This window comes from Pantherophis guttatus, chromosome 2, assembly GCF_059756535.1.
Source record: "Pantherophis guttatus breed Tessera chromosome 2, ASM5975653v1, whole genome shotgun sequence".
In the NCBI taxonomy this organism is placed as follows: domain Eukaryota; kingdom Metazoa; phylum Chordata; class Lepidosauria; order Squamata; family Colubridae; genus Pantherophis; species Pantherophis guttatus.
Window position 1 is genome coordinate 129,236,965 of NC_142064.1, and position 19,174 is coordinate 129,256,138.

The following is a 19,174-nucleotide window of genomic DNA, read 5'->3' on the forward strand; positions in this document are numbered from 1 at the left end:
ATCATAATTAAAATGTTAAAAAATTGGTATTTAAAAGGCAAGTATGATGGATTCCTATTAAAAATTAGGTAAAAATGTGATGAGAAGGCTATTAATAATTTTCAGTTTAGAAGATTTGGGGATTCAGAAATAGATAATCCTGTCATTGCACTTAAGAAAAAAAGTAACATTAGGGTTAATTAATTAATTAAATATATAATGCCTGTTATGCAGTGCAATGTACAGAATTAAAAATACAATTAATATGAAAACTTTAAAATCTAACAACAAAGCATAAGGACTAGTGTTGCACAATCATGGATTCTTATCTGCCAGGGTGGATAACAACTTTTTTTTCCAGGAAACATCTAAATTTAGCTAAGTGTTGGTAACATCTTTTCTTTCCCTTCCTTGTAAGCTCAAAACTATGTCCCCTCCCTAACTTGCAGAAGATTCCAGATTTAGTTTCCAGCATTTGTGCTGAACTCCTGATCCTAAGAGATTCCTAAACCTTCTGATAATTGTGGCTTTAACTTGCTGGCCAAAGCATTCAGTGTAAAAATCTAATTTAGTGTTGCATCCATCTGGGGGTATATACACACAGGCTTTGAGTGTTTTTTTAAATGTATTGAAGATTTGATGTGATCTGTAGCTGTATATTGCTCCAGGATGTATTGGGTTAACAATGGCTGAGTTCTGTGTTTTGTTTTGTTTTTATTTGAAACTACTTCTGAAGCCTCAAGCAGCCAAAAATAAAAAAAATCAAAGTCCCCACAGAGTTGTATATTTTGTGTGGGTTTAGTGGAGCAAAAGGATAATCCTCAAGCCAGAACAGACTCTTCAGTTTAGTTGAGTGTATGGCTGGATGGATTCACAATATTGTAGAGGGTCGGTGGAGCCCTTCCGTTTTTGTGAATGGGTGTTGATTGAAGTCTGGAGCTGTTGGTTTTCTTCAAAGAGGTGAGTTCCATAATATAGGTTGTTGCTTTATCCTGGCAAACTCTTGATGTTGAAGTTCCGGTAGAGATCACATTGATGCTTAACTTTTGCTTGTTGTAAAAGATGCTGAATATATGGTTTCTAAGTTTCTTGGAGAGAAACTGTTTTGGGGAGCAGGAAAGCACCTTTAGAATATTCTACGTATCCCAGCCCAGTCAGCAAATTTCTCTGATGAGTATCCCATATTTGCCTGGCTCTTGCAAAGAGACAGAAATCTTGTCTCACCAATCCCTACCTGAAATCTGATACCGGATAGAGAGGCACTCTGTTCCTTCTGCAAGGCAACCTCCTCACTGTTTTTTAATGTACCTACAGCTGGAACACTGCCATTACTTGAGTTTCTGTCAGTGTCTCAGCTCTGGAAAATTTCAAACGATTCCTTCCTTAGGAAGCAGGATCTTTGTAGATGTTCACACAGGCTGCCGTTGTAAAAGGTGCTCTGGCATACTGAGCAAAACTATTAATGCAGATTAATGCAGGCCCATGCAAAATTTGGAGAGCCAGGGATTTTTGCATTGGCACTTAAGGGCTATTTTGTTTTCTTTCAATGGTTCCATTAAACTTGGAGGTGGTCCTACTTAACAGAGTGAATGAAAGGCAAAAGTGTCTATGCAATTTTGAAGTTGTTTTAAAGTAGGCAAAGCAATATACATCTAAACAGAGGGATCATTTACTGCAGAATATGCAACTATCACTGTACTTCTATCCCAGAGGACGGTAATTGATTTCCAAAAATGAGAGGTTATGGGGTTGGAGGTGGCTTTGTTTACTCCATGATGAAAGAGGAAGTTGTGCCATAAGTTCAGAAGTATTTTCGCCTTCATACTTTCATATCAGGTTAGTCTTGAAACTGGAAGCAGTTTTAGATCCACCACACAGTGCTAGGCTGAAGTTAAGCCAGAAATAGTAACCAAAAAAGAAGTCAGTTCTGGGTTTCAGTCTCATGCTGGGCCCCAAAGTGGCCCCTTGTGCTAAATGCACAGTCTCTCTTCCCTTTCTTTTGGCATGTAAAACTCCATCTTTCTGTCCCATCTTTTTTGATTTTCAGTTCCCAGTGCTTCTTTCAAGTAGAGGCCAAGTCCTCATCCAGACACTGAAAAATCACCCCATCAGGATCTAGACCAGTTCTGCCAATCTACAACTTTATACCACAATGCCCACAACCCTTGCCAGGGAGAGTGGGGCTCAAGGCCCTTGGAGGATGGCCATTTGGAGCAGGCTCTTCAAGTCTGTAGATCTTCCAGCTGTTTCTTTCCGCCACATCCTCCATAAAATACTGAGGCTCTGACTCAAGTGTTCCAGTGTCTCCACTCTAATTAAGCTTGTCTTACCTCACTCCCTTGCCTTGTACTGGATATGTCCAAAATATGGTTCTGGTTCACTGAGTTCAGTGACCCTGCTAGTGTTATTACACTATGTGCTGGATATTTATATATATATATATAATATAATATATATAAATGTATGATTCAGAATTATGCAAACCCTGGCATTTAGGTTGATTCATTACCTCATGTGTGATGACCAAAGGGCCTTTCCTCACTACTGTTCTCCCTTGATGCTTGGGGGTGAAATCCCGCAGGTTCTGACAGGTTCTGGAGAACTGGTAGCGGAAATTTTGAGTAATTCAGAGAACCGGCAAATACCACCTTTGGCTGGCCTCAGAGTGGGGTGGGAATGGAGATTTTGCAATATCCTCCCCCAGGAGTGGGGAGGGAATGGGGATTTTGCAGTATCCTTCCCCCAGGAGTGGGGTAGGAATGGAGATTTTGCAGTATCTTTCCCCTGCCACGCCCACCAAGCCATGCCTACAGAACCAGTAGTAAAAAAATTTGGATTTCACCACTGGCTTTCCCTAAGGTAATGGGAAAATAGAGGTTAAGGAATTTCATACGTTTTAAAGTTGCCCTTGAATGACAGGAAATAGTACTTCACTTACGGCCTAGGTCAAGGCCATCCAGTGGAAGGTGAGGATGGCCAAAATGCCATGTGAGTGAAACTTCACTTCTTGGAACAAGTGACATGCTGCACTTAAAAGAGGTGGAGAGGGGGATTGGATTGCTGTGGTCACCATCTTCCTTTTTTGTTGGAAACAAGATGAAGGCAATGTCATGGGGCATGTCAGAGAAAACTTGTCTTTGTGGCTCAGTTCCCTACACCTATAACCTTATTTTATGTCTTTTCCCTGAGTTTGATTTAGTGGTTGAAAGAAAGCTCCACCAAAATCAGTGGAATTAAGGCTGCTTATACCTTGTGCCTTGCTTTTTGGATAACTAATTAGAAACCAAACAGCTTTTCTCTTGACTAATCGGAACATCATAGAGGTATATCGCCATGCAAAAGTGGGGATCCAGAATTTAGCATAGAGAGCAAATCCAGGCCAGGAGGTTAGCAGTCTCAAATCAATGTGAATCAATCCTGCAGAAGGATTAATCCAGGAGGTTAATGTTTATCAGCATAATTATTTTTAAAATAATTATAATTATTTTTCAGGGTCCAGCAGCAAATATTTGGAGGGCTAGAGATGGGGCTGCAATAGTCATGCTAGAAGACAGAGGAGGAGACTTTGTGCATTTAGCACAAGTGTTAACTTTGGGGGCCAGAAGCTCTCAATGGGGGGAGAAACTGTGCAGAAGCCTTGCTTGACGTGAAGGCTGAGGAAGGAGGCTGTGGTTGCATGATGGAGAGGCCAGAGCTCTGATCTCTCCACCCCTTTTTCCTTTCCTCATGGCTTGAGCTCAAGGCTTTTGGCTCCAAAAATGTTTTTTTTGTGTGTGTGTGTCTCTCTGGAAAGTGGGAATGAAAAACTGCAGGAAATGAACATGAGGGTGGGGGTGACCGTATTCCCGTATTTACAAGACTATATATAGAGGGCAGAAGAGGAATCTAGCTGGAGAGATTATTGTACCGTAATTGCAAGAGGCTCATAGGAGAAACAAGAAGTTTGTTGGGGTTACATATTCTTTTAAATCAATTGCTTCCAATTAAATGCCTTCTAGATATGTTAGATGAACTTCTGTAATTCCTAGAATTTCCTCCTGGAAATATGACCAAATATGAGATTTCTTTTGGTGTTGTGTTGTGGACAGCAAGACTTGATAATTTGTATAAATGAGATTTCCCATTGAGATGGAAACACACATGCATTCAACAAGCATTCAAGTAAATTGAAACAGACCACAAGAGGTAGCCACTACCACGAGGAAAGGGCCACTGCTGATAGTAGTATGTGATGTCTCATGACAACTGAGATAGTGTCTTGATAATTGTTATAACTATTGATTTTTATAGTTGAAATGTGGGCATACTTTCTTAGAAATAAACCTTGATGGTATCAGAAAATTTATTTACAAGAAGGCATGCAAACAATCAGTTGGAAGATTGCAAACCAGGAGATTTCAAAATGAAAGATTCAAAGAAGTGAGTTGATTCAGTTCACCTAATCTTAGCTTTTTTTATTCAGAAGTGTGAAGGATGGTACTGATCTTCGCCATTCCTCCGAGTTTGTTCCACATAGATGGTCTTTCTGTGCCCTGAATTTGGGAGGTCACTCCAAACGTTTCCCATTGGCCTGTTCTAGAAGCATTTGCTGGTTACTAGGCAGCTATCAAGTAGATCCCATCAACTAGTTGTGTTTGTGAAAAATAGAGGTCAGCAGAGTGCTGCCTCTGGCTACCAATTTGCCTGGCAACACATCTTTTGGCTCCTGCCAGTCTTCCTACCTTGCCTAGTATTTTTTTTTGAAACATAAAAAAGTAAAAACTAAGGGGCAGTATTCCTATTATTAAGCAAAACACTAGTATCATTTTTATTCATAAGAAAATCTCAGGGTTCCATGTAAACCCTACTATGTACTCTTAGAAAATAAAAATGCTATATGGCTACAAGTTATCTTGGAAGTGTCTCTATACTTTCAAGTTAGGGTGAGTGTGTAGGAGGGGAAGACAAAATTAAGTTGGAGTGGTAAAGAGCATAGCTGGGGAATGAGTGCACCTCACTTTCTGGCAAACGGACATTATGATTGGCAGTGTCTACCGTGGGCAGCCATTTTGTGAACTGGCAATCCCCACCGCAAAAGCCATTTTGTCAGTTAAAATTCCAAATCAACCCAAGCAGGATGTCTCCCCTTGGCAAAGAGCAGCCAGTTTTGATTAGGAAATGGCTAGGTTTTCTTAGGTTTGGAAAGAATTAAAAGACCATCTGAGTTCTTTACTTGACTTGTGAATGGGAAGTCATGGAAGAGCTCAAGGAGCATTTTTTAAAGTCAACTGAGGCAGACTATTTATTTATTTTATTTATTTATTTGTCAACAAGTACAAGGAAACAAGTAACAGTATAGACATAGACATGGACACATGAAAAAAAATTGGCACAAATAAAAGGATATAAATAAGCAAAACATAGCCATAAACACACAAAATGAGTAGGTATAAATGGGAACAGTAGGACAGGGACAGTAGGCACGCTGGTGTGCTTATGCACGCCCCCTTAGGGTCCCTTAGGGCACTATATGGTGCCCTCTAGTGGCTGACTATCTTGAATGCATTATCCCTTCTGCTCAACGGCAGGACTGTTTAGCTGCACAACTAACTATACTGCTCACAGAATGAATACTGTAGATGTTTATCTCTGTGTCATATTATCATAATAATATGCTTGATTTTCCACTAGTCCTTTTGTTTACTCCTGCATGGTCATAGTCTGTTTAAACTAGTTTCAGATTTAACGCTTCTGAACCCTGCTATTTGTCAGGGCTAGCCAATTTGTCTCTGCTGATGTCCCCTTTAAATCATGCTATCTGCCATTTTCCTTTTATATAGAATTCAACTTCCAGGCATGGCGACATGCTCAACTTTGTCTGCAGTGTCCCCTTTGTCCCTAATCCATGACTATCTCTGAATGCCTGTAAATGGAGATGATGTTTAAGAGATAAAGGGTTTAGGATCTAGACACACGGGTGCGGCTAAAGAGGCAGCAGCTTGTAGCAGGGAAGTTATGGTAGCTGGAGCTGGCTGACTTGGAAATGGTTTTTACTTGACTGTTCCAGCACCCAACACAGACACAGACACGGACATAGACACACACACACATCCACAGAGGCAGGATGCCCAGTCTCCTCCCAGTCCTCCAGATGCCTCCAGCTTTGAAGCGGAGTGTGGTGGGAGAAGGTGAGCAGGATCCGTGGCATCATGAAGGCTCCACAGCAGACAGGGGGACGAACTGACCAGATGCTAGGAGCCATGGGGGATATCCTAACATCGCTGGCCCTACCCAGCCAACCCTGGGTAAGATTTGAGGGAACTAGGCAAGTGGGAGGAGGAACACTTGGAAGAAAAGAGGCAGTCTCTTGCATGTAACATTTAAGCACAGTGGGGATAACTGGGGGCAACTGAAGGTTTATGAGGTCAGTTACGTTGCAGGTTACTGCCTGCTTGGAGAGAATGCATTGCCCAAGGAAGTGGGAGGTTTATTTTCCCTGGGGGTGGGGGGAAAGAATATATCTGAGGTATTGATTGTAGTACTAAGATGGAGGATTGATAATTCCCCAGTAAAGAAGATAAGTATGTTCTGAACTCTTGCTATCTACAGTGGTCCCAGTGAGGTCAAGACGAACTCAGTATCTCTCTCTGTAAGAGTCTAGACTTCTGATGGACTTTGAACTGCCAATCAGTACATTTCCATGTTATTGTCTGTGACCACGACCCCTATGGGTATTTGACAGAGTCCTAGCCATAATAGACAAGAGTTTTAGTTTTGTTAAATTAATGTGGGAGGTCTCTACCGACATCAGAAGAAGTAAATCATGCCAGATTAGGGTCATCCTTATCCTTCAGAGTCAGACATTTCCAGCCCTGAAGGTGAGAAGGTAAGATGAATAAGAATCTCTTCTCTCTAATTGTGCAGTTTTCTTCATTAAAGCTAAACTGGAGTTTTTAAACTTTCGGGGTGGGGTTCCCATCACCCCCAAACTCAGCTTCAAAGTTATTTTTATTGTTCCGAAAACGGATGTGGCGATAGACCCAGGAGGAATTTCTCTTCCAATGTTTTCATTGGGGTGAGTCTGTTGCTTCTCCCCACTCACAAGGCTGATATCCCTAGTCCAGGACAGAAAAAAGAGCTAGTGGGAGGGTTGCTGAGCAATGCTAAAGGGCGGGGCAGGCACAGCTCTAATGGAAAAATAAAGATTGGGTTTTTATCATCTTTGGAATGCTCCTGTCTTAGCAGAACTACAGTAAATGTGCTGCCTTGGACAAGGCTGGTAAGACAGCATTATGTGGTGTCTCGGGGTTTATTTAGTGGAATGGTTCTTTTAAGGTTTTTTTTTTTTTTTTAAATTATGGAGTTGTTTGAAGTGTTGCCGAAGCTATGCAGCCACAGTTGTTCAAAAACTGCATGAGGTTATTGAGGCATTTCTGTTTCTTAGGGGATAGGGTTTTGTTTTTTTTTTACAAACTTTTTTTTCATAATTTGGTAAACAAAAACAAGCATCTTGATTTCTCAATGCTTGTAATTTAAGCAAAATGTCTGCTCAGTTTAAAAAGAGCTGCCCCTTTCTGAAAGGCATTAGTAACATTAACAAAGAGCAGAAAAGACAGGCAGCTCTCTACAGGTTTGGTCGGTTGAAAGCCAAGGATAACCAGGCCAACTGATATTTCAGTTCCATGGTGTTTTAGTGCTGCCCTCTCCCAAACTCAGGGCTAACTAAAGAAGATTTCCCCCTCTCATTCATAACCTTTGCCCAGCCCATAAAATTAGGGAGTGGGAGGAGGAGGGGCAGGAGGTCCATTTATCATCAATGAGTGACCTACACTAGTGTCACTATTTGTAGGTCACTAGTTGTAGTGACCTACAAATCAGATGTTTGTGAAACCTTTCAATTGTATTCTCAGCATGTAAAAAAAAAACACAATTCAAAGATCTTAAGCTAACTTTGCCCTTTAAAAGTTTATAAACATTACAATCTCACAGAAATCCCTACTAATCTGTTTTCCCTGGTGTAGTATCAGGAAAAGTAGATTTGTGATCTCAGGAAAGCTCAAGTTTTGCTGTTGTTTAAACTCTACCCTCCTCCCCTTAGCAAGAAACAAAATAACATGACTTCCTCTCTGAATGGATTTTCATGAAATAAATTTACTCTAATAAACCTGTAGCACTTTGCTGTCCAAAAAAGGAAAAAAGAGCTAGTTTTTCATTACATGGTCACCTGGTGGGATTTTTTTTTTTTTACTTTTATGCAAGTAACTGTGTCTATAGCTGTTTGCAAGCCTTATTATTATTATTATTATTATTATTATTATTATTATTATTATTATTATTTTAATTTGATTTATATGCCACCCTTCTCCAGAGACTCAGGGCGGCTTACAATGCGTTAAGCAATAGCCTTCATACTTTTGTATATTTATACAAAGTCAGCTTATTGCCCCCACAAACTGGGTCCTCAATTTACCCACCTTAGAAAGGATGGAAGGCTGAGTCGACCTTGAGCCTGGTGAGAATTGAACTCGCAGTAATTGCAGGCAGCTGGATGTTAAATGCTGCTTTAGGAGACATTAACCTCTTACACCACTCAGGCTCCTTATGTAGGCAGGTTGGTGTTTGCTTCCTTGTTTGTGTACTGTAGTCTACCACCCAGACTGATCCATTTTGGTTGTATGACCTACTTGTCATATTGAGCAGTGTGTATGGTTCTCTAATGGCTTGACAGTTCATGCACCAACTTGTTTGTGAGGGGTCCTTGATGCTTTCTGAGCTTATTCATTTTATTTATTTATTTATTTATTTATTTATTTATTTATTTATTTAATGGGACTTGTATGCCGCCTTATCTCCACAGGACTCAGGGCGGCTCACAACAATTAAAACAGAACAAATAAATCATTAAAACAGAAGTCCAAGTTAAAATTAAGAAATTCAATAAAACCCAGATTAAAACCCCCATCAGTCCAAGGCGGCCAGGTGAAATAGCCAAGTTTTCAGGCAACGGCGGAAAGAGCGAAGGTCGGGGGCCACCTGGAGCTCCAGAGGGAGTTGATTCCAAAGGGCGGGTGCGCCCACAGAGAAAGCTCTCTCCCTGTGGGTTGCCAGCCGACACTGTCTGGCCGACGGCACCCTGAGTAGGCCCTCCCTGTGGGAGCACACCGGGCGATGCAAAGCTGTTGCTGGCTGCAGATGGTCTGCCAAATATCCTGGACCTAGGCCATGTAGGGCTTTATAGATAATCATCAGCACCTTGAATCTCACCCGAGGGCAACCGGCAGCCAATGCAAGTCGCACAGGAGAGATGTAACATGGGAGTGTCAGGACACTCCCATCACTACCCGCGCGGCCGCATTCTGCACCAGCTGAAGCCTCCGAGTGGTCTTGCAGACATTTCGTTACCCAAACTAGGTAACATCATCAGTGCTGGTGTGGAGTGGGGTGAAAAATAACCAAGCTCAGAGATCACCAAGAATCCTTCATTTCAACCCTGAGCTACAAACATTTTCCTCTATCAAGACTTGTTTATGCATGGCAACCCAAGAGAGACTAGATGCTGAATAGCTAGTTCTATAGCGGGGCATCATTCTTACAGTGCCCAACTTCTGTCCTTAATCATTTTAGATCTGGGCTTGGATCCCATGTTATAAGAAGAAGGATGACTATACGAAGAAGGCTGGAGTTTTGCTAATTTTAGGAGGTGTGGAGGGAACCAAGCAGATGCAGCTTGATGTATTGCTGCTGCAATATCTACTTCTAACAGTGTTGAACAAGAGTAACACAGTGGAAAAACTCATAAAATTGGAACATAATTTGTCAGGTCAGGCTAGCTGACATTTAGTATTACTTTTATATCAGATGATGCAGCCATTATCTCAACTTCATTTGTGGACTTACCAAATTGCAGTATCACGGAGGCTCTGTACTTACTAGCATCTGGTCATCCCAATTTCAAGGAAGAAAGAATGTTGGATCTTGAGAAATAACCTGTGGTTATTTTATGAAGTATTAGCAGTAGATTCCGATAAAGTGTTTATTCTTTCTATGCAACTCCTGAATCCAATGCCATATGACATGGTGGCCACTGGCTTCAACATTTGAAGTTATTGATGATAGTAGTTAAATAGGACTTATTTATATGGAGCAGCATGTCAGCCACTGCTTATTTCTTTTTGTGTCTGTAGAGCAAAACAGAAACATTTATGCTCTACTTTCAGGCTTCCTGGTGATCTCTGGCAGACCAATAAAGAAAACAGGATTTTAAGTTAAGGTAGTAAGATGAGAAGAATACACCCAGGAACCAGAATTTTCTCTTTTCCTATTTGTTCGATTTTCTGCCAGAATTAGCATGCACATTGGCTTGTCTTTGTTTCTGCTCTTTTTAAACCTACTTGTAAAAATTACTGTTTTTCTTTCTATGTCCCCAATATCCTCACACTTCCTGCCTACTCAGTTCTTTGCTCTGTCCCCACTCCACCTCCTCCAGGAAGACCATTATGTAGCAAAAAAAGATCGGATCACGATTTACAAATTAGTTTACCATGTCAAGTCCATTTAATTCTTCATTTTGTTTCCTACAGAATTTCCCAGTGATCAAACAAATACCTGCAGAAAGTGCAAAAGCTTGGGCTTGAAGAGGTCATCTTTCCATAGGGATTTCATTTCAATATTTTTTTCCGAAGAGATACACTTCTTCAGAACAAAGAGATTCCATTTTGTTGTGGAGTTAAGAGCTTCTTTGAAGTATCCAACTCAGTGGGAAAGAATATCCTGTTCCCCTTTATGTGAAAATTCTATCGGGCCCTTACTATATTAGCCATAGAAATTGGGTCACCCAAGTTTGTGGCCAGCCACTGTGTAATTCAGAACAACTCTCAGCACCACTTTTGTAGATTTTGTGACCTACTTGGATGATCAATCTCTGTATATAGGAGACGGTTTAAATGAGGGGAGAGAGGAAGTAGGTGCATTCTCTTTTATTTCCCTCCCTTCCTGCCCTCCCCCATCCCAAAAAGCCCTGTAAAGAAGCAGCCAATAACATTGGAAATACAATAACTTGGTTTCCTTCATTGGGGAGCAAAGGGAGAAAACATTCATGGCTTCGCCTTCTCTTGCATAAGAATAATAGTGGAGATCTGAAGTTTGGAAGCAGATACTGGGAAATAGGGAAGTATCCTTGTTCTTGTCCCTTAGCAATCCTCTTCTGAACCATGAGAGGACAAACACTTCCAACTTTCACATGTGTGAAATAATTGGATTTCCACAGTGGTAAACTAATGATACATAAACTGATGGGGTGGGGTGAGAGGAAAGAGAGGTGATGGTGAGGCGTGAAGTTCTGACTTGGAAACTAACGGGTCCCTTGGGGTCAGAAATGTTGTCTGTCTCTGATCCAGACATTAGAATGGAAATTCTCCTATACTTGGCGACTTGGAAATTCTGTACTTGGAAAACTTGGAAATTCTCCTGAAGACTTGGAAATTCTTGTTTCTTTATTTCTCATTCTTTTAAAAGTAAGTTTCTGTTTTCTAGGTAGGCATTCAAGATGAATTGGCACAGTTTTGAAGTTTGCCACAACAGGTAGAAAAGAAGTGAGGTTTCATTCTGCCTTTTAGCTGTTACGTTGAAGTATATCTTGCCTTCTGTGACTGCATGTGAACACTTCATGTTAGAATATACATATACAGAGATACAGTACATAGATTCTCAGATTCTTTTTTTATTTGAGGGAAACAATTACTTCAATAAGAAAAATGGTATGAAAACTGCAATATGTCTGTGAGATGTAGTTCAGGCCTCCTTGATGCTCACTAAAATGACCCTCAAACTACACTAATTGCATGTGTCAAAAATATATCTATTAACTGTTATGTGCCAGATTGTGATCTATTTCTGATACTGAGGCTCCTCATACCAAACAGGCTGTTTGAATCCTAACCTAAAACCTGAACATATTTTCCTGCTTCATTACAGCTGTCAGACCTGTACTCACAAGAACAGGGAGCTGAGATGCAACCTCAGGCTAGCAACAAAAACAACAGGGGGCAGCCTGATATGGGATCCCAGCAAGAAGCAGTAGCATCCTCAGAGATCCCAGTAGTCCAGATCACGGAAGAAGGTAAGCTGCCTGATTTATTTTATTGTTAGGTTGCCACTCCAGATCTAGTGCAATAAGGAAAGTAGCTTTACCATTATTTTTAATCTTGTTATGCTCCAACATACTTGAATAATTGATTGATTGATTGATTGACTATACTTTCTCTACTGCCATATTTCCCAGGCATGTAAGTTCCCTAAGTATATTATTCATATACTGTGTAACTCAGAAGCCCTATTGTATAAGTAGTATACAATGTTGGAAACTAAAGACTTCTCACTGATCTGGAGTACTTGGACAATGATTGTAATGCCTTAATAAATCTTGTCTTTTCTGACAGGCAGTGTTTCTACGAAATCTTTCTATACCACTAGCTTTTAATCTTTTGTGTGTATTCAATTTTTTACTTATACACCATTCAAATGGGTTACTTATGAGAGGCGTCATCATGCTGATGTTACCCGCATGAAGTCTTCCTTTTATTTGCTTCACTGGTATTGCACAATCTTAATTTGGGTTTGCAGCTCACAAAGAGATAATCTATTTTAAGTGTATTTTTGAATAAGCCATAATTGGTTGGATTAATGCATCATGCTAAGTCAAAACCCAGAGTGCACTGCAATGGCTAAACCAGCATGGAAAATAATGATGAAGTTTGTTGTGTGAATCCTCTTGATTGTGATTTTTTTTTAGTTTACAATAAACCATGGTGGAGCAGACATGGCTCAATGTGATATTTGAATCCAGTCTAACACAAAGCTTAAACCAATCAGTGACTGAATAAAGTATGTGCCCAGCCTTAACCATTCTGTACATCTTTTTCCTGGTTGTGGTCTAGTCCTTTGTATTTAAAAAGATCTACTCGTTGTGCTACAGGAAACAGTATGATAAAACCAAATTAAATAACTAGCATGGTCACTGAGTAATAAATCCTGCGTAATATTTGCTAAATATGTTAACTGCAACTCCCATAATCCTTAACAAATGCTTGGGAGTTAAGGGATTGTGAACTAACAACTGGTGAGATCAGATGGAAGGCAGTGCTCAATTTGGTTTAACTCATCAAGAGGATGCCAGAGTCACACTTGGCATAATTCCTCCCAAATAGGTAAAAATCAAGACTAAGAACAAGGGTGAATCAGGCAAGAGGCTCTTTTATTTGATTAAATATAAATGAATATTTAATTTAAATGAATGGAATACAGTTAACATTACTAAGAGTTGTATATTGAATAATGTTTCCCCTTCATTACTCTAAGATTAAAACTGAATGGCAAAAGGTATGAGGAATTTCCCCAAGCTTTTGGGCCCACATGCAGTCTAATGTCCCCAGGCTGTGTACCTCTGATCTTAAAATATAAGTTTTCTCAAACCTTGATCTGGAGAGACATCTGTCTCTGTTTATCTATTATCCATCCATCTATACATCTATTCCTGAAAGTGTATAGCAGAGGTGGTTTTCAGCAGGTTCTGACCAGTTCTTGAGAAACGGTAGTGGAAATTTTAAGTAGTTCGGAGAACCAGTAAATACCACGTCTGATTGGCCCCGCCCACATCTATTCTCTGCTTCCCGAGTCCCAGCTGATCGGGAGGAAATGGGGATTTTGCAGTAACCTTCCCCTGGAGTGGGGAGGGAATGGAGATTTTACAGTATCTTTCCCCTGGAGTGGGGTGGGAATGGAGATTTTACAGTATCCTTTCCCTGCCATGCCCACCAAGCCATGCCCACAGAACCAGTAGTAAAAAAAATTTGAATCCCACCACTGGTGTATAGGCACAGAGAACAAAGTTGAAAAAGAGACACATCAGGCCCTTGCTTCTATGTTTATATTTGATCAAAAAAGAAGGATCAAGGGAAGACATGGAAAGGAGATGATAAGCAAATGACAGATGCTTCTAGATTAGGCTTTCATTATACAATTGCCCCGCCTTATTTAAGGAATTTATTCTTTTTTTTTTCCTTAGGGTTTTTTTTCCCCTTACACCCAAAAGATCCATTAAGGAAGAAAAGATGGAATAGGTAGATAATGTCATTTGGCTATTAGCACTAGGGGCTACATTATAATGCTATCTGGAAGCAATAACAATATAGACATTATTTTTGTTTTTCTTGTCTATCATGTAATTGTAAAGAAAATAAGCCAAATATTAGGAAATAAGACCTTTCATGAGCAGCTAACAGTCAAGGATGCAGCCTCAGAATATAGGAGCTAGTATTGGGTTCTCTGGGTTTAAAGTGGGGGTGGAAGGACACACGAAAGTAAGAGCATTAGAATGACTGACAGCTGGCAGCAGACATTGTTTTTAATGAATGCAGGGAAAAGAAGGAGGCAAAATAGAGGTCAGAAAAGAGTACGCTGTTCATGGTAATAAGCAAAATAAATGAGGAATTCAAAAGAGAGGTAAGAAGATTGAAGGGACGGGGAGAAAGGATGAGCCTCTGCTGATTAGTTCCCAAAATAATTAATAGATTACAGCAAAGCTTCCATGAGTCGCAGGCAGGGTAGTTAGGCATGTTTCTTTCAAAACCTGATGACATCTCTGCGTTGATGGGTTCTTGACTGGAGGTAAGACTCCTTGCCAGTTCCATCTGCTTGCCAATGTCCCTGCTTTTCTTGGTTGTCCAACAGGCTCTTCAAATGAGTAGTGAGACTTTTCTTGTAGTCTAGTACTGCCAAAGCCAGCTATATTCTTACCGAACTGGATCTGGAATTGGTGCTATTGATCTGACACTCTGTTTAGCCAGGTCTCAAGGGAAATGCTTGCTTCTGCTCCATTGAGGACTTGACTAGAAGCCGAGTAGCTGGCTAGTTACTCCAAGTGGCTAGCCAATTAACTGTAAGCTTGCAGTGATCTAGGTGGAGAGGTTTCTCCAACTGTGAGCTTTCTAATGAACTCATTATCTGCAACCTCTCAGGAGAGCAATTGTGAAGTGGAAGAGCTACCAATTTAAAGTTGCAACAGCCACCTTTATTCCCTTGAGTGATTACTGTATGAGTATAGAAGTAGTAGGTAAAATGTGCATGACAGTTAAATAATAGATAACATAAGAAATATATATTCAGATAATTGATTTGTAGTTCCTCATCTGCCTTCTGTCTTTGCTCTTGCCAGCACAAACAATGTTCTGCAGACTTACTGAGACGAATTTTATTTATTTATTTATTGAATTTATATAGCCACCTATTCGCCCATGGCGACTCAAGGTGGCTTACAGAATATAAAACCACATTTAAAACAATAAAAACTAACAAAAAGAATCAAATAAATTAATATAGTACAATATAACAAAATCACCCCCTACCTCCCACCCTCCACCCCGGGGACAGCAGGTCACACGAGCCATTTAATGGGCTCCATCCCACTCTGGGTTCCCCAAGCCCACTGGCAGAACCAGGTCTTCAGCGCCTTCTGGAAGAGTATTAAAGTGGGGGCCATTCTAATCTCTGGGTGAATGATGTTCCAGAGAGAGGGAGCCACCACGGAGAAGGCCCTTCTTCTGGATCCCGCAACATTCCCTGCCTCCCCACTCTGATGGGTCGGGTAGATGTGACTGTCAAGAGACTACCTCAGATAACCTAGTCCCAAGCCATCAAGGGCTTTAAAGGTGAAAACCAGCACCTTGAATTGCACCCAGAAGCAAATCGGCAACCAATGCAGCTCCTGCAGGAGAGGTAATACATGTGCACACTGGGGTCTGCACAAAACCATGCAGGCCGTTGCATTTTGCACCAACTGGAGCTTCCGGATGCTCTTCAAGGGCAGCCCCATGTAGAGCATGCTGCAATAGTCAAGACGGGAAGTGACTAGGGCATGAGTGACTGTGGGTAGGGACTGTTGGTCCAGGAACGGGTGTAACTGGCACACAACCTGCAGTTGCGCAAAGGCCCTCCTAGTCACGACTGCCATCTGCTCTTCAAGCAGGAGTCATGAGTCCAGGAAAACCCCTAGATTACTCACAGGGTCTGTTTGGGATAGTGCTACCCCATCCAAGACCAAAGGTGGCAATTCTCTCTGAGCCAATGAACCCCAAACCTAGAGCTACTCGGTCTTGCCAGGGTTTAGTTTCAACCCGTTGCTCCCCATCCAGCCCCTAACAGCCTCTAGGCACTGCGAGAGGGAGGACAAGGCATCACTTAACTCCATATAAAAAACTCCTATCAGTGAATATTGAGGGGAAAAATACTGCATACTGCTATTTTTTGTCCCAAATCAATTTATAGTCTACAGTTATCCTGCTATAGCTTCTACTTCTCTTGTGCTTTTTTTTACTCTTTCTTTGCCTTCCTTTGTTTCCTTTGCCTGTCCTACAGTTTCACTATACAAATGTCATCCTCTTCCAACAGCATCCTGGTTATAGGATACCAGGCCTTGCCCTCTCCTCCATCTGCCCTGATATTTGAGTAATATCCACACAACTATTTTATTAAACATTCTTCTGAAATTGTAGTTTGTGAGAGAAAGGCAGCAGAATTAAGTTATCTCCATGTAGCAACTTCCAAATAACTTGGCACTAAAGCTCCCATGGTCAATAGGTATTTTGGTACAGGGTTGTACAGATGATAATTTAATGTATTTGAGAAGTACTGGGATGAACAAGCTTGACCTAGATTCTGTAACAAAACTCTTCTCAGCACCTCATCAGAAGCAATGGCTAATTTAAATGGCACAGTAATCCAATGGTCTTAGAGTGAAAACATAATGCTATTAAGATGATTGCATCTTTAATATTAAAAAAAAGTTGATATGATTTAAGCCAGGCTCGAGAAGAATAGAACTCTTAATGTCCTCTTCAATCTTTCTTATCTTTGAAAAGAATCTGGGAAATAATGACAGTTTGTGCACTTTCACCATTATCATTGCTCCATATGTTATACACTTCATCTTGCACTTTGAAAATAAGTGCCATAATAATATCTCTTATTCTCTGATTCAAATCTGATTTGAGATAAAAAATATATATCATATTCCTCAATTGAACAGGTTGCAAAGTCTAATCTACAATTTTCAGCAGAATGGAATGGTAGAGTGACAGAGGAGATTGTACCACCTCTGAAGAGCACGTAAATGCATGATGTTATTTTTAAAAGCTACCCAATATAACAACCGAATATATCCTACAAGTAGGAAAACATGATACCAAAGAGAAAATGTTTTTTTTTTCTCAACTTCCTTTTTTATTTCTTTGCTTTTACCTCTAGTGCTTCCCAAACTTGGGTAAATTTCCCAAAATTGGATAGACGTTTTTCTTCTGTTAGCGATGTACAAACCCACTACCTATCACAACACTTAAATTGACTTAAAGATTGCCCTGTATATATTCAAAAATCTCCCAAAATATTCCTCCTATTAAGACAAACATCGTCAAAATTACCAATGGCAATTGGCTGAAATGGCTGAAAATCGTTCAGTGGTTTTTTTTAATAACAGGGGTAGACCTCGAATTCTGACCATTTCTTCAGTGTCCATTCGAAGTTACAATGGTGCTGAAGGAAGAGACCAATTATCAAACTGAGGACTGGTCATAAGTGGTTTGGGGTAATGAAAGAAAAAAAAATAGGAAGCACTTCTCTAGAGAATTGATCTTATGACTAGTTTTTAATGCTGATCATTAAACCAACCCGATGAGCTGATCATACCAAAATATTATCATTATTCTGTGGCATACTGGACAGTCTCAAGGAACTTTGTGGTCGTTAATGACAATTTTGAATTTCTTTCTAGTTCTACAAGATAAGCATATTAGTTACTGTACTGTTTAAATTCTGGTTGGTGATGATGGGGGATTGTAGTCACAACATGCCTGGGAAGCATTAGATGGTGGAAGTCTTCCAATAGTAATAAATTGTGTTTGTTTATTTTATTTATTTATTTATTTATTTGTCCAACATGTATAAGATAACAGATATAAGTATAAACATGATTATGAATACAGGATAAGGATACGAATAAATGGGGACAGTAGGACAGGGACGGTAGGCCCGCTGGTGCGCTTATGCACACTCCTTACAGACCTCTTAGGAATGGGGTGAGGTTGACGGTAGACAGTCTAAGGTTAAAGTTATAGGGGTTTGGGGAAGTAACCACAGCGTCAGGTAGTGCATTCTAGGCATTGACCACTCTGTTGCTGAAGTCGTGTTTCCTGCAATCAAGTTTGGAGCGGTTTGTCTTAAGTTTGTATCTATTGTGTGCTCATGTATTATTGCGGTTGTTCCTGATAGAGGGTTGGCTGTTTTTGTGGGACAGTAGGAATGTGAAAGCATGACATTGTGGTAATGAGGAAAGGGAGAAGAACATTGAAGGATGGTAATAAATGTAACCTCTGGGTTACATTGATGTGCAAATGTTACATTGGTGCAAATATGATCAATATTTCCTTTATTCAAAACACGTTTCTGTGTTGTTTTTGCATATTCTACTTACACCTAATTTTTCTTCCAAGTAATTTCGAACAGTCTGTATAGTTCTCATCTACACACCTCCATTTTATCCTGATAACAATTCTGTAAGGAAGAATAAGTATTGCAATTGGCTCAGAAGTATTACATGGCTAATAGAGGATTTGAACCTGGGCCTTCTCAGATAAGTCCAGCATCTTTGATGATTAGACTTCATTTGGCCATTCATCCCCCAAGCAAACTTCATTGTGAGGAAAACATGAAGCACAGCAAGTTCGTTCTTACTACACATAGCAAAAGAGTGGTGTCCTTCCTGTGATTATCATCTGCCTGTCTTTTCAAATATATTGATAATAGCTTTTCTGGGAACTCAAAGTATGCATGGGCATGCCTGTGTCATCATCTCAACAATAAACCCTGAAATAGTTGAACTGAGCGATCGTTATGGGCTTATTATGGAGTTCAACCTAGTCTCCTCAGTCCCAGTCTGACAATTTAACCACTGCATCGTATCAGTTCTTAACGTGTTACAGGTTTTGGGTATAAATTTTTGCTAGGTGAAAATGTATTTCTAGTTCATTTGTTAAGATTTACAGTACACCCTACTTTTTCTCCAAGAACTTAAGGAGCCTAGCACTCCTTTCTCCAATTTAATTCCTAACAGTATGAGAGGCAGTTTGTGCTGAGGGAGACTGACTGGCCCAAACTAAGTACTGTATTG

At 40.3% G+C, this 19,174-nt stretch overlaps 1 protein-coding gene across 5 annotated transcripts in view; it reads left to right on the forward strand.

The window, feature by feature from the left end:
- The window catches only part of ARHGEF25 (Rho guanine nucleotide exchange factor 25), a 98,890-nt gene that overhangs the window by 13,761 nt on the left and 65,955 nt on the right, over window positions 1-19,174 (forward strand). For 2 of the 5 annotated variants that reach the window (XM_034419200.3, XM_034419198.3), the window contains exons 1-2: window positions 6,024-6,263; window positions 11,932-12,076. In XM_034419200.3, the coding sequence (XP_034275091.2) occupies window positions 6,168-6,263; window positions 11,932-12,076 (241 nt within the window). In that variant the 5' untranslated portion in view covers window positions 6,024-6,167. Of the gene's footprint in view, window positions 1-752; window positions 940-6,023; window positions 6,264-11,931; window positions 12,077-19,174 lie in introns of those variants that run through there. The other 3 variants (XM_087886713.1, XM_034419202.3, XM_087886712.1) reach the window with 2 other exon arrangements.